Source organism: Carcharodon carcharias, chromosome 16, assembly GCF_017639515.1.
Source record: "Carcharodon carcharias isolate sCarCar2 chromosome 16, sCarCar2.pri, whole genome shotgun sequence".
Taxonomy (NCBI): Eukaryota; Metazoa; Chordata; class Chondrichthyes; order Lamniformes; family Lamnidae; genus Carcharodon; species Carcharodon carcharias.
Genome location: NC_054482.1, coordinates 55,331,689 through 55,347,451, shown reverse-complemented (window position 1 = coordinate 55,347,451; position 15,763 = coordinate 55,331,689). Strand labels below are relative to the sequence as shown.

General features: G+C 45.6%; 1 protein-coding gene across 1 annotated transcript in view; it reads right to left on the bottom strand.

The window, feature by feature from the left end:
* The window catches only part of ak4 (adenylate kinase 4), a gene marked incomplete at its 5' end in the record, with an annotated part of 43,571 nt that extends 30,835 nt beyond the window's left edge, over nt 1-12,736 (bottom strand). Inside the window, 3 exon segments of the mRNA XM_041207811.1 lie at nt 7,376-7,380; nt 10,096-10,263; nt 12,640-12,736. Coding sequence (XP_041063745.1) covers nt 7,376-7,380; nt 10,096-10,263; nt 12,640-12,736 — 270 coding nt within the window.
* Nucleotides 12,737-15,763: the final 3,027 nt, after the last annotated feature.

The following is a 15,763-nucleotide window of genomic DNA, read 5'->3' as shown; positions in this document are numbered from 1 at the left end:
GAGGCAGGCACACTTGGGAGGCCCTCATAGCTGCCAGATTTGTGGAGGATGATGACAACATGGAGTGAGGTGTCCTTGTAGATCCTCACATCACAGTTGTGAACATTTGACTGTGAGAACACTCATGTAATGGCGATGCAGTGGAGGCCCTAAGAGTCGCTCGATCGCAGGAGGATGATGACAACACACTGAGAGAACATTCCATAGATCTTCACATAGCCTCTATGAATGCTTGACTCCTGTCTGGCCGAGGGCAGCTTGTTTGCGCTCCATGATCAGGACTATCACAGAGACGTAGCTATGAAATCTTAGACACATCTGATGCTGTGTCTGCCTTCACCACCTGAGTCCTTTGGAAGCTGGTGCACAGCATCACTGGTCGCAGATGCTGGTGTGATTGGAGACAGCCCCACTTTAAAGGTGCTGAGAGCACACAGTGAGAATGACAGAATTCTGTGGCTCCTGCCCACTATGTCCTGGCAGCAATGATCAGCACCGCCGAAGTGCAGGCATCAGTAATGTTTCCAGGGAATGTGAGGCTGGACCATCACTGTGGTCTGAAGGCTGCACAGAGCATGGGCAACAGGCCCTGGACTGAGATACCTGCCTTTTATCTTGTGCAGAAAGGTTCACATCTGAGTGACATGAGCACTGCTCATCAGAACAAGAAGCCACAGGCAGGGAGACATTCTTAGGAGTTTATTGACAATAGTGAACAGTATGTACAAGTGATCAACACCTGTGGCCAGGCTGTGCAACTACTTTTATCTAACTGCCCTAACCCTGCCGCTACATCTTGGTGCTTCCCGGACATCCACAGCAGAGATGGAGGCAGCCTGCTGACTGCTATGCCCTGTCTGTGATGATCTTGGCGGGTGTCTTCTGGAGGGCCGAGACTTAGAGGGCTCCAGTCTGCTTTTAGAGTCCTGCTGTGTGGCAGTGGCACCTTCCTCGGCCTGTGAAGCTGGATCTGCAGAGGTCACGGGAAGAAGGGAGTCAGGTGGGCTGGTCACTCCTAAAGTCACCTGGACGGATGACCCTGGAGTGTGCACCTGTTGATCCTCCTCCCTATGGGTGCCCAAGGGCCCCCATGCTGACTCTGTGAGTGGAAGGGGTAGCTGCAATGAGATCAAGATGCTCAGCACCCTTCTCACGTACATACTGTTGGAGGCCAACTGTGGCATCAGTGATGGAGTTAAGCTCACGCAGCAGTGCAGGAGTGACGTCCTGGATCAAGGTCTCCATGGCGGCTGCCATCCTGCCAGTGTTGACATCGGTGCGTTGCAATGCCGGCGCTTGGTCTGAAGATGGACGGACTCCTCCATTGTGCTTTGCAATCTGAGGAGTGCAGTGGACATCCCTTCCTGTTGTTCCCTAGCTTGCATTTGCAGCTCTAGCAACTGTGACATGACCGAGTCCAGAGGCTCATCATCTGACTCGGACTCAGCAATGTTCTGGCCTCCAGCAGTCAGAGGACTGCTGGATTCCAGTGAAGTCCCTGCCTCTGCCTGTTGTGGATCAGAAATTATGATGTGCTCACCAGATTGTGATCTTGAGGCTGCTCTAAAGCTAGGTCCCACCGAGGTGTGTGTCTCTACGCTGGTGGAGGGTGTGGGTGAGCGCTGTGATGGGACTTCAGTGAGGGTGCCTTCAGATTCCTCTTCAGAGGTTAGTTTGGGGCTTGATTGGAGGCCTTGGGTTGTGGACTCTGTCGGATGTTTGGCAGATGTGTCTGTGAAAACAAGGGGAGATAATTAGTGCATGGCAGTGGCCTGGGAAAGAGGACACATCACCCACAGCATGGTTGTCTGATGGATGTTGTATTGCTGGATCCTCACTTGGTAGAGCAGCACCGGCCTCACCATCAGCACAGGACCGGTCCTGGTCATCGCTGGCCAGCTGGATGGCTCTACTGAATTCTCACAGCACCTTGATTTCTGGCATCCCTCCACCTGTCTGCGACCTTTCCCTCCTGTTGTGAGTCAGTTTGTCCTGCATGGATAGAGATAGGGAGAGTGTATCAGGACACCTGCCAGGCCAGATGATAAGCATGCCTGGCCTGTGAGGGTAGTGAGTGGTCGCATGGACGGGATGAGGACAATGATGGTATGAGTGAAAGAGTGAATGGTGATGTCCCTTGCACTGGCAGTGAGTGAGGGCCCTTTGAATGTGTAATGGGTTTGTGAGTGTGTGAGTTGGGAGTGATGCAAAGAGTGACTTACCCTGGTGGAACGGATGAGATTATTCATCCTTTTGCGGCACTGAGTGGCTGTCCTCCTTTGCAGGGTGTTCACGCTGACCACCGCCTCCCGGGTCACCGGGTTGGTGACCTTGCTGCCCATCCTGCGGGCAGAGCGGGGATAGAGCACATCCCGATGGGCCATCATGGCATCCAGCAATCGCTCGAGGGACCCATCGCTGTAGCAGGGGGCTTTTTGCCTTTGCTGGCCATGTCTCCCAGGCAGCGGTGGTAAGCTGGTGGTGATGAGCGCTTTGCTGGCGGCTGCCTTTTAAAGATGGCGGCTGGCATGATGCAACAGCGGGGTGATGGCACGCGGGTGAATAAGAACCCATCTGCATGGAAATGGCATGTTTCCCGGAATAAGTAATGAGGCAGGCTCGGAAAGATACAGCTTGAAAACCCACCTTTTTCATCGGCTGATAGGACACCATTTTACCAGCCCATTACTGCACTTAGTGCAATTATGGGAAAATTCTGCCCCAAGTGTGTAGTTGGGAATTTGGTTCAAGTAGGAATTCATTTATTAGCAATAATTGAGATTATTAATTAAGAAAATTAAATTAATTAAACACGTAATAAAGATGGAAGGTCAGGTGACAGGTTGAGGCTGCAGTATGTGAAGGCTGATAGATGCCAGTGTGATCCATAGCAACCACATCGGCAGTTAGTGTTTGCGGCTTGAGGAGTTTTGGCTCAGAGTCAGTGAGCTGGAGACTGAGCTACAGACACTGTGATGCATCAGGGAGGGGGAAAGTTACCTGGACACTTTGTTCCAGAAAGCAGTCACACCCCTTAGGATAGGGTCATCTGCCTGGTGAGTGGTCAGGGATAGGAGGGTGTCGCTGTGAGGCAGGCAAGTGAGTCGAGAAGGTAGAAGTCAAGGTGCCTCAGCTCTTGCAATTGTCCAGCAGATTCAAGGTTCTTGCAGCTTCTATGAATGAGAGCAAGGGCTTCAAGTTGGATGAGTGAACTGACCATGGCACCATGTACAGGAAGCAATTCAAGCAGGAGGAGTAAATAGGAATGTAGTGGTAGGACGGGACAGTATAGTCAGGGGGATAGAGACAGTTCTTTATAGCCAAGAGTGAGGGTCTAAATAGCTGTGTTGCCTGCCCGGTGCTAGTGTTTGGGACATCTACTTTGGGCTAGAAAGGAATTTGCAGTGAGAGAGTGAGGATCTAGTCTTTGTGGTCCACTTGGCACCAATGACATAAATAGGATTAGGAAAGGGGTTCTGTTTAGGAAGTATGAGCAAATAGGGGCTAAATTAAAAAGCAGAACCTCAAAGATAATAATCTCTGGATTATTACCTGAGCCATGAGTAAATTGGTATGGGATAAATAAGATTAGAGAGAAGAATGCTTGGCTCAAAGACTGGTGTAGGAGAAATGGGTTTCAATTCATGGGGTACTAGCACCAGTATTGGGGAAAATGGGAGCTGTACCACTGAGATGGTCTTCATCAAAACCGTGCTTGGACCAGTGCTCTGGCGAGTCATATAACTAGGGAGGTAGAGAGGGCTTTAAGCTGAACAGTCGGGAGAAGGGATCATGTGAGGGGAGATGTGGTAAATTACAGGAAAACGACAAGGTAATAGAACAGGGTAACAATTTGGGTAATGGCAACCAGAATGTGGCAAGAAGGAACAGAGAGTACAAACTTAAGAGGGCAGCAGCACATCAGGCTAGAGATTACAACAATGATAAAAAGAGAGAGGTAAAGTCTCTGTATCTGAATGCATACAGCATTCATAACAAAATAGATGAATTGTTAGCACAGATAGAAATAAATATGTATGACCTGATTGCCATTTTGGAGAAATGGTTGAAAAATGACCAAGGCTGGGACCTAAATATTGCAGGTATTCAACATTCAGGAAGTTAGGAAAAAGTGGTGGGGTGGTAGCTCTGTTAATTAAGGATACCTTTAGTGAGAAATGACCTTAGCTTGAAAGAGCAAGGTATACAATCAGTTTGAATAGAGGTAAGAAATATGAAGGGTAAGAGGTCACTTGCGGAAATAGTTTATAGGACCCTTATCATTAGTTACACTGTAGGAGAGAGCATATGGGAAGAAATAAATGGGGAGTACAAGAAAGATACTGCAATAATCATGGGTGACTTTAATTTACATGTAGTTTGAGAGAATCAGATTTGCAAAGGTAACCCAGAAAATGAGTTCATAGTGTATTCAGGACAATTTCTGAGAGCAGTATATTCTAGTGCCAATCAAGAAGCAGGCCATTCTAGGGAGGCAATGGTATAGTGGTATTGTCGCTGGCCTAGTAATGCAGAGACCCAGGGTAATGCTCTGGGAAACTAGAGGTTTAAATCCTGCCATGGTGGAATTTGAATTCAATAAAAATCTGGAATTTAAAAAGTCTAATGATGACCTGCCCTTTTAGGGAACGAAATCTGCTGTCCATCTGTCCATCCTGGTCTGGCCTACATGTGACTCCAGATGCACAGCAATATGGTTGACTCTTAAATGCCCTCTGATTATGACCTAGCAAGCCACTCAGTTATATCCTTTTTTGAGACTATGAAGCCTCAAAAAAGGAATGCAACCAGACAGACCACCCGCATCGACCTAGGCACAGGAAATGACCTGTTGACCCTGCAAAGTCCTCCTTACTAACATCTGGGGGCTAGTGCCAAAACTGGGAGAGCTGTCTCACAGACCAGTCAAGCAATAGATTGATATAGTCATCCTCACAGGATCATATCTTACAGATAATGTCCCAGACACCACCATCACCATCCCTGGGTATGTCTTGTCCCACCAGCAGGATAGACCCAACAGAGGTGGGGGCACAGTGGTATACAGTCGCGAGGGAGTTGCCCTGGGAGTCCTCAACATCGACTCCGGACCCCATGAAGTCTCATGGCATCAGGTCAAACATGGGCAAGGAAACCGCCTGCTGATTACCACATACCGCCCTCCCTCAGCTGACGAATCAGTGGTCCTCCATGTTAAGCACCACTTGGAGGATGGCAGGGGTGCCTGGGTGGGGGATTTCAATGTCTATCATCAAGACTGGCTTGGTAGCACCACTATTTAGTGAGCTGGTTGAGTCCTGAAGGACATATTTGCTAGATTGGGCCTGCGGCAGGTGGTGAGGGGACCAACAAGAGAGAAAAAACAGACTTGATCGCATCCTCACCAACCTTCCTGCCTCAGATGCATCTGCCCATGACCGTATCGGTAGGAGTAACAACTGCACAGTCATTGTGGAGACGAAGTCCTGCCTTCACATTGAGGATACGCTCCATCATGCTATGTGGCACTACCACTGTGCTAAATGGGATAGATTTTGAACAGATCTAGCATTTCAAGACTGGGCAGCCATGAAGCGCTGTGAGTCATCAGCAGCAGCAGAATTGTACTCGAACACAATCTGTAACCTCATGGCTGGCATATCCCCCACTCTGCCACTACCACCAAGCCAGGGGATCAATTATGGTTCAGTGAAGAGTGCAGGAGGGCATGTCAAGTGCAACACCAGGCATACCTAAAAATGAGGTGTCACTCTGGTGAAGCTATAATACAGGACTACTTGCGTGCCAAGCAGCATAAGCAGCAAGTGATAGACAGGGCTAAGTGATCCAACAACCAACGGATCAGATCTAAGCTCTGCAGTCCTGCCACAGCCAGTCGTGAATGGTGGTGAACAATTAAACAACTCACTGGAGGAGGAGGCTCCACAAATATCCCCATCCTGAATGATGGGGAATCCCAGCACACCAGCGCAAAAGATAAGGCTGAAGCATTTGCTACAATCTTCAGCCAGAAGTGCCGAGTGGATGATCCATCTTGGCCTCCTCCAGAGGTTCCCAGCATCACAGGTGCCAGTCTTCAGCCAATTCGATTCACTCCATGTGATACCAATAAACAGCTGAAGGTACTGGATACTGCGAAGGCTAGGGGGTCTGACAATATTTGGCAATAGTACTGAAGACTTGTGCTCCACAACTTGCTGTGCCCCTAGCCAAGCTGTTCCGGAACAGCTACAACATTGGCATCTACCTGGCTATGTGGAAAATTGCCCAGGTATGTCCTGTGCACAAAAAAACAGGACAAATCCAACTCGGCCAATTATCACCCCATCTCGATCATCTGTAAAGTAATGGAAGGGGTCATCAACAGTGCTATCAAGCGGCACTTGCTTATCAATAATCTGTTCACTGATGCCCAATTTGGGTCTGCCAGGGCCACTCAGCTCCTGACCTCATTACAGCCTTGGTTCAAACATGGACAAAAGAGTTGAACTGCTGAGGTGAGGTGAGAGTGACTGCCCTTGACATCAAGACCACACTTGACACGGTGTGGCATCAAGGAGCCCTAGCAAAACTGCCGTTGATGGGAATCAGGGGGAAAACTTTCCACTGGTTGGAGTCATACCTAGCACAGAGGAAAATGGTTGTGGTTGTTAGAGGTCTGCAAGACCTGGACAATATCCAGGCTTGGGCTGACAAGTGGCATGTAACATTCAGGCCACACAGGTGCCAGGCAATGACCATCTCCAACAAGAGAGAATCTAACCATCACCCCTTGACGCTCAATAGCATTACCACCACTGAATCCCCCACTATCAACATCCTGGAGGTTACTATTGACCAGAAACTGAACTAGACTAGCCATATAGATACTGTGGCTACAAGAGAAGGTCAGAGGCTAGGAATCCTGCGGTGAATAACTCACCTCCTGAGTCTCTAAAGCCTGTCCACCATCTACAAGGCACAGGTCAGGAGTGTGATGGAATACTCCCCACTTGCTTGGATGAGTGCAGCTCCCACAGTACTCAAGAAACTTGGCACCATCCAGTCAAAGCAGTCCGCTTGATTGGCATCACATCCACAAACATTCACTCCCTCCACCACTGACGCACAATAGCACAATGTGTACCATCTACCAGATGCACTGCAAGGCTCCTTAGACAGCACCTTCCAAACCCACTACCGCTACCATCTAGAAGGACAAGGGCAGCAGATAGATGGGAACACCACCAGCTGGAAGTTCCCTTCCAAGTCATTCACTATCCTGACTTGGAAATATATCGCCGTTCCTTCACTGTCACTGGGTCAAAATCCTGGAACTCCCTTCCTAACAACACTGTGGGTGTACCTACACCACATGGACTGCAGCGGTTCAAGAAGCAGCTCACCACCACCTTCTCAAGGGCAACTAGGGATGGCATAAATGCTGGCCCAGCCAATGAAGTTCACATCCTGTGAAAGAATAAAAAAAGATAAGATTAATCAATAACCTCATAGTAAAGAGCCTCTAGGCAACAGCAATCATAACATGATAGAATTTCATGCTCAGTTTAAAGGTCAGAAGTATGGGCCTAAGACTTGTGTTCTAAACCTAAATAAAGGTATGAAGGCAGAGTTGGCTAAAGTGAACTAGGAAACTAGATTAAAAGGTGAGATAGTATAAATGTGGTGGGAGACTTTTGAGATGTTTAATAGTTCTCAGCAAAGATTTATCCCAATGAGAAAGAAAGATTATTTGAGAAGGATGCATCATTTATGGCTAACTAATGAAGTTAAGGATGGTATCAACTTGAAGGAAACACTATACATTAGTGGCAGGTCAGAAGATTGGACAATTTTTAAGAACCAGCAAAGAATGAATTAAAAAAAAGAGGGAGAAGGTTGAGTATGACAGAAAGTCAGCTAGAAACCTGAAAACAGATAGCAGGTGTTTCTACAAGTATTTAAAAAGGAAAAGAGTGAAAAAAAATTCAGTGTTGGTCCTCTAGGGTATGAGTTTGGGGAATCAAGAATGGAAAAAGCACAAGTGTTAAATAGGTATTTTGTGTCTGTCTTCAGTGTACGAGACACAGAAAACTTCCCAAAAATACTTGGAAATCAAGAGAAAAAAGGAGGGATGAACTTAAAACAATCACTATCACCAGGAAAAAGATAATGGGAAAGCTATTAGACCCAAAGTCTGACACATCCCCAGGATCTGATGGCCTGCATCTTAAGGTCTTAAAAGAAATGGCTGCAGAGGTAGCAGAAGCATTAGTTATAATCTTCAAAAATTCCTGAGTTCCTGGAGGAGCCCCAGGAGTTTGGAAAATAGCAAATGTGACTCCTTTATTCAAGAATGGAGGGAGACAGAAAACATGGAACTATAAGCCAGTTAGCCTAACACCTGTCATGTGGAAACTGCTAGAATCCATTAATAAGGAGGCTATAGCATGATATATAGAAAATCATAATGGGATCAGGCAGAGTCAACATGGTTTTGTGAAAGGGAAATTGTGTTTAACTAATTTATTAGAGTTCTTTGAGGAAGTAGCAAGCAATGTGGATAAAGGAAGACCTGTAGATGTGGTGTACTTAGATTTTCAAAAGGCATCTGATAATGTGCCAAATAAAAGGTTCTACACAAAGTAACAGCTCACGGTGTAGAGGTAACATATTAGCATTCATAAAGGCTGGTTAGCTAACAGGAAGCAGGGAGTTTGAATAAATTGGTCTTTTTTGGGTTGGCAAGCTTGTATCTAGTGGGGTGCCACAGGGATCAGTGCTGGGCCCTCAACTATTTACAATGACGTGGACAAAGGGACCAAATGTACGCTAGCTAATTTTTGCCGATGACACCGAAATAGGTAGGAAAGTGAGTTGTCAAGAGGAGATAACAGTCTACAAAGGGATAGAACTAGGTTAAGTGAGTGGGTAGATGGACTATAACTTGGGAAAATGTGAGCTTGTCCACTTTGGCAGGAAGAATAGAAAAACATTATACATTTAAACGAGAGAGATTGCAGAGCACAGTGGTATAGCAGGATGTAGGTGTCTTGGTGCATGAAGCACAAAAAGTTAATATGCAGGCACAGCAAGTGATTAGGAAGACAAATAGAATGTTAGTGTTTATTGCAATGGGAATGGAATATAAAAGGAGGGAGGTTTTACTGTAGCTGTACTGGGCTTGGTGAGACCATATCTGGACTACTGTGTCCAGTTTTAGTATCTTCCTTTGCAAAAGGATATAATTGTGTTTGAAGTAGTTCAGAGAAGGTTCACTCAACTTAATCTTGGATGAAGGGCATATCTTATGAAGAAAGTTTGAACAGGTTGTGCTTTTACCCATTGGAGTTTAGAAGAACGAGAGGTTATCTTATTGAAATGTATAAGATCCTAAGGGGATTTGGTACTGTGGATACCAGGAATATGTTTCCTCCTGTAGGTGGCACAGTTTAAAAAAGGAAATTGTCCTTTTAAGATGGAGATGACAAGAATTCTTTTCTCTGAATGTCATGGAATGCTCTTCCCCAGAAAACAGTGGAAGCTGGACCACTAAATTTATTCAAGGCTGAGTTAGATAGATTTTTGATAGACAAGGGAGTCAAGTGTTAAGGGAGGCAGACAGAAATGTGGATTTGAAGCCACAATCAGATCAGCCATGATCTTATTGAAAGGCGGAGGAGGCTCGAAGGGTCAAATGGCATGAGTCATGAGTCCTGATCACGAGTCCTGTCCTGTTCCTATGTTCTGTTTCTGATTTTCTCTCATCTCCCAGGACTTTGGTGAGTAGCTCACCCACAGTGACACAGCAGACATCAGAAATGCAGCATTTTGGGGACCACTGACATTATCTCAAACTGCATCATTCAATCCAAGCCTTATGTTAGAGAGCCTGATTAGTATTTTGATATTTGTTGATCTCTTAATCATTTTGGATTAAGATCAGGTCTTAGTTAAAAGGTCAGGGCAGCCTCATTTTGAGAATCTTTAAAGTGCGATTGTCCAAATGAATGCAATACCTTTTCCATTAGATGTTAGCTGATAAAAGCAGGTTTGAGTTTGCAAGCAAAAAGTGTGGCTATTACTTACATGCACTTAGGGGGGAATTGAATCCCATGTTGTACAGTCTTCCACTCAACAGATGAACCCATCGTGAACTGAGTCTCTGCTTTAATGTTTCAAACGGGGCATTCAAATGAAAGACAAGATCGAGCTCATATATGTTGTTAAGTGCTTTGGCCTGGGGAAGTGTATGGGGAAAACCTGAGCTCAGAAGAATAAAGGGATCATATTAGAAGCCTATAGTTTGACAGTGAAACCAGCAGGAGGAGCTACTCCTCCAAACTTCAGAATAAAACCTCATCTACTTTTTGAAATTCAATACTCAACTATAATATACCTATAGGTGGGAACACCATCATCTGGTAGTTCCCCTCCAAGTCACTCACCATCCTGACTTGGAACTATATCGCCATTCCTTCACTGTCACTGGGTCAAACTTCCTTCCTAACAGCACTGTGGGTGTACCTACACCACATGGGCTGCAGCGTTTCAAGAAGGCAGCTCACCACCACCTTCTCAAGGTCAAATAGGGATGAGCAATAAATGCTGGCCCAGCCAACGAAGCCTGCATCTCATGAATGAATAAAAAAATAAAAAGGTAATTTGAAAACTTTGTGTAGGGAAGGGCAAAGCTTATAGAATTGTGCTTCAATTTTATTACAATGATGTCATGTGCAAATAGCTTGATACATTTAAATGCAATTTGCCACTACTGCTTTGCCTCCTGTTAGGAACTCATGCTTGTTAGCAGGCTATTTAGCAATGATGGGCATCACAGTGAAGCCTATCCTGTTCTTGTCCACATACAACATTTTGCATCAGGACCCACTCGCTGATATACTTCTTTTTCATCCTCCATAGCCCAGGAGCACAAAGACCAATTGCAGCATCTGTCTTGCCACCCAGACTGGGACCAAATATCAAACCTTCTTTGTGTCTTTATAGCTCAATTTCATACCCAGCAGTCCATTTTCAAAGATCAGGTGATCTAATTCATCCAACAGATACTAGAAGAATTCAAATGGTGTAACATGGTGAAATAGGCAAAAGATTAGCACTAAGGAAACCGTGGAGATGATGGGCAGGAAATGGTGTGCAGCACTGCTGCAATCAATGCTGTCTTGGCACAGCCTCAGCCTGACCATCTATGTGAATGCCCAGAACTCTGTAAGTGATAAAGGAAAGTATATCAAAGCTAAAATAGACGTAAATGAATCATTACCAACTAGTCACAAGGGTAAGTGATTTAAATATCTTTCAATTCTTCAGTTTATTTTCTCCCTGCTCTTGTTTGGGTCTATCATGCCCAAGAGAATTTGAAGGCCATTTGCACTTTACTCTACATGGTGTATAAGAACACACTTTCTGTTTAATAAAACTGTTTAATAAAACACTTTGGGGAGAACTTCAAAGCACTGCTATGCTGACTCTGCCTGTTTCCTCAGGGGTAGACAGCGCTGCCACCTGTGCAACCTGTATGGCATTCACCATTGATACAATTGTGCTGTGCAAGGAGTGGCCCGTGGTGCCCCTGTGCAATTGACATGGTTGCATAGCGCTGCTCAAATTTCCTCCTTCTTGACTTCTCTTCCCTCCCATGTCGTATTGCCTGTCCTCTGTTCCATAAACTACACTCGTGTCTCTTGAGTATAGAAGACTAAGAAGTATTCAAATTGAGATGTTTAAGATGTTTGAAAGACTTGATAGGGTAAACCAGTGGGACAGTGCAGAACAAGGGTGAATAACCTTATCTTGAGCTAAACTGTTCAGAAGTAATTTCAAGAAGCACTACCACATGAAGGGTAGTGGAAATCTGGAACACTCTACCATCGCCTGAGCTCAGGATGAGAAAAAGAGCTTATTCTTCAGGCAAACTGTGGCAATCCAACAATTGCTGCTGGAGTTGTAGATGTAGATGTTTGGTGAGGACAAGGTCAAATCTTGTCTTTGACTCTCTCCATGGTCAAAAACCTGCCTTCACACAGAGAATAACCAGTTAGGAGAGGTAGTGGCCTCAATTAAAATCTGACAGAAGAAATTACTCCAGTTATGTTTAGATCAAGTCAGGATTTGAAGCCTGGATTTGACCCTGGCTCAAATGTTTACCAGAGAGTAGGAAGCATGGAATAAATATCAGCCTAGGTCAGATTCCATTCCCAAATTATTGCTGAATGCTCAGCGATTGATACCACTGAATTGGTATTAGTTTCCTATTAGCTAATTCTGTTATGATCATTCTTTCTTTGAGCTTTTCCCTCTTTCTCCTCCTTGCAATATCACAGTTTCACAATCATGACTCATCTCGCTATCCGCTCCTCTAACTCACTTTCCCAGAAGCTTAAAAGTGTAGAAATCCTCATTTCCTTTTGTACTTTGTTCCTCATACATTCCGTAAGCCTTTAAAGCACACATTTAGCATCACAGTCCCTATATTTCCTGATTCAACTACTTTTATTTTTTCAATGTTTGAGGCATCCTTCACCAGGCATCATAGCCTTTCAGCTAGGTTGCTCAATTAAAAATAATCCCTGGGACAATACTGCTGTAAATATTAAAATCTAGAAGTGGCATACATACCGTCCAACAGCTAGCTCTGTCCTCCAGTCTTCTTTAGCTCTCCTAACATCAGCTGGGCCGTTACAGGATCTGGCACCAAATGCCCTCCATCCAGATATGTTTAGCCAGGAGCTCAACTTTTGTGGAATTCAAAAAAAAAATTGTTTTTTAGTACTAAAGAGGAACAAATGGACCAAAAACACATTTCTTAAATATTGAAATTTGAACTTCTTGGGTGTATTTTCTAACGTGTTACTAAGATGTTCTTAAGAGAATGTCAGATGCAAAATATGGCCTGTGATCTGTTAAGGTAGGAATTGTGGCTTTACTACTGGCTTCAGGGTTCCAACATTTTAAAGAGGATGAGTTCGGAGATGGGGAAGCAGCTATGGTTCTTGTTCCTGATCATTTCCCAGTGGCCCTGGTAGAAATTGTACATTTTTACATATCAAGTGAGTATTAGGCTAAGTTGAAGAGCTCCCATATTCACCATAGGGGTGAAGAGATACCAGAGCACACTGGACCACTGCTCCAGCATCTCCAACCAGGGCCCAGGGAGGAGGGTGCCAGGGAGCAGAGAGCCAGGGCCCAGGGGAGGAGAGGCTAGCTGCATGGTCCAGGAGAGAGACACCGCAGAGGAGGGGAGGAGGCTGACTACACGTGTGGGAGATTGTGTGTGTCTGCATGTGTGGGAATGGGAGAGAGAATCTGTGTGTCTGTGGGAAAGAGAGAGAGGGAGACAGAATGTGTGTTTGTGTGTGGGGGGTGGGGAGGAATGTTGGGGAATGTGAGAGCGTGTGTGTGTTTTTTTTATTCATTCACAGGATGTAGGCATTGTTGGCTGGGCCAGCATTTATTGCCCATCCCTAATTGCCCTTCAGAAGGTGGTGGTGAGCTGCCTTCTTGAACCGATGCAGTCCAAGTCATGTAAGTACACCCACAGTGCTGTTAGGGAGGGAGTTCCAGGATTTTGATCCAGTAGCAGTGAAGGAGTAGCAATATATTTCCAAGTCAGTGTGAAATGTGAGCGGCAGCACTCAGCGCTGCCTGTTTTGGGAGGGGGAGGAGAGCGAGCGCACACAGAACATGCGCATGGGTATGTGTTTGAATATCTCCCTGTGGCACAGAGCTGCCTCAGGAAGATGAATAGTTCTCAGAATAAAAAATAAAGATGATAAAAATGTTATAAAAGGAGGGGAGGTGATGGCGTAGTGGTACTGTTACTGGGCCGGTAATCCAGAGATACAGGTTAATGCTCTGAGGACCTGGGTTTGAAGCCCACCACGGCAGATGGTGGAATTTGAATTCAATAAATATCTGGAATTAAAAGTCTAATGATGACCATGAAACCATTGTTGATTGTTGTAAAAACCCATCTAAATTCACTAATGTCCTTTAGGACATTCCAACACTCCTTCAGGCTGCCCTTTTGGGAAGGAAATTTGCTGTCCTTACCTGGTCTGGCCTACATGTGACTCCAGACCCACAGCAATGTGGTTGACTCTTAAAAATGCCCTCTGAACAAGGGAAATTACAGATGGGCAATAAATGCTAGTCAGTGATGTCCACCTTCCATAAGCAAATAAAAAAAGTCTCTTCATGTGACTCTGTCACATGAGCAGGAACCTGTTATTAATTAAATTTTAAAATTTTTATTTTATTTTTATTTGCTGTTCCCGCCCTGGATGAGGTTTCCAAAAAATGCAAAAGGTGCTTGGCGTTTTCGCCTGCCCGCCAATGTAAGGTTGGATGTGCAGTGAAAAAATTATATTAATTACTTTTTTAATGGCCTTATTGGCCTTTTAATTGTTGGTGGGTGTGCTGCCAACTCTGGCACACACCCCCACGCCCCCAACCCCAACCGAAATACTGCACATTTGACGTCAGGACACTCACCCAACGTCATCACATGTCATTTTACACTTGGTCAGGTCGGGCAAATAGCCGCCCGACAAGATAAAAATTCAGCCCAAAGTTTGTGTGTGTGTGTGTGTGTGTGTGTGTGTGTGTGTGTGTGTGTGTGTGAATGGCAGAGAGAGTGTGTGCATGGGAATGAGAGAGAGTGTGTGTGGGAATGAGAGAGAGTGTGTGTGGGAATGAGAGAGAGTGTGTGTGTGTGTGTGTGTGTGTGTGGGAATGAAAGAGAGTGTGTGTGTGTGGGAATGAGAGAGAGTGTGTGTGGGAATGAGAGAGAGTGTGTGTGTGTGTGTGTGTGGGAATGAAAGAGAGAGTGGGTGTGTGTGTGTGGGAATGAAAGAGAGAGTGTGTGTGTGTGGGAATGAGAAAAAGTGTGTGTGGGAATGAGAGAGAGAGTGTGTGGGAATGAGAGAGAGTGTGTGTGGGAATGAGAGAGAGTGTGTGTGTGCGTGTGTGTGTGGGAATGAAAGAGAGAGTGTGTGTGTGTGTGTGTGTGTGTGGGAATGAGAGAGAGAGTGTGTGTGGGAATGGCAGAGAGAGTGTGTGAATGGGAATGAGAGAGTGTGTGTGTGTGTGGGAATAAGACAGAGTGTGTGTGTGGGAATGAGAGAGTGTGTGTGTGTGTGCATGTGTATGTGTGTGTGTGTGGGAATGGCAGAGAGAGTGTGTGCATGGGAATGAGAGAGTGTGTGTGTGTGTGGGAATAAGACAGAGTGTGTGTGTGTGTGTGTTTATGTGTGTGTGTGGGAATGAGAGAAAATGTGTTTTTTTTTATTCATTCATGGGCTGCGGGCATTGCCGGCTGGGCCAGCATTTTTTGTGCATCCCTAGCTGCCCTTGAGAAGATGGTGGTGAGCTGACTTCTTGAGCCACTGCAGTCCATGTGCTGTAGGTACACCCACAGTGCTGTTAGGAAGGGAGTTCCATGATTTTGACCTAGCGACAGTGAAGGAACGGCAATGTATTTCCAAGCCAGGATGGTGAGTGATTTGGAGGGCAACTTCCAGGTGGTGGTGTTCCCATCTATCTGCTGCTCTTGTCCTCCTATTTAGTAGTGGTCTTAGGTCTGGAAGGTGCTGTCGAAGGAGCCTTGGTGAATTCCTGCAGTGCATCATGTAGATGGTACACACTGCTGCTACAGTGCATCTGTGGTGGAGGGAGTGAGTGTTTGTGGATGTGGTGCCAATCAAATGGGCTGCTTTATCCTGGATGGTGTCAAGTTTCTTGA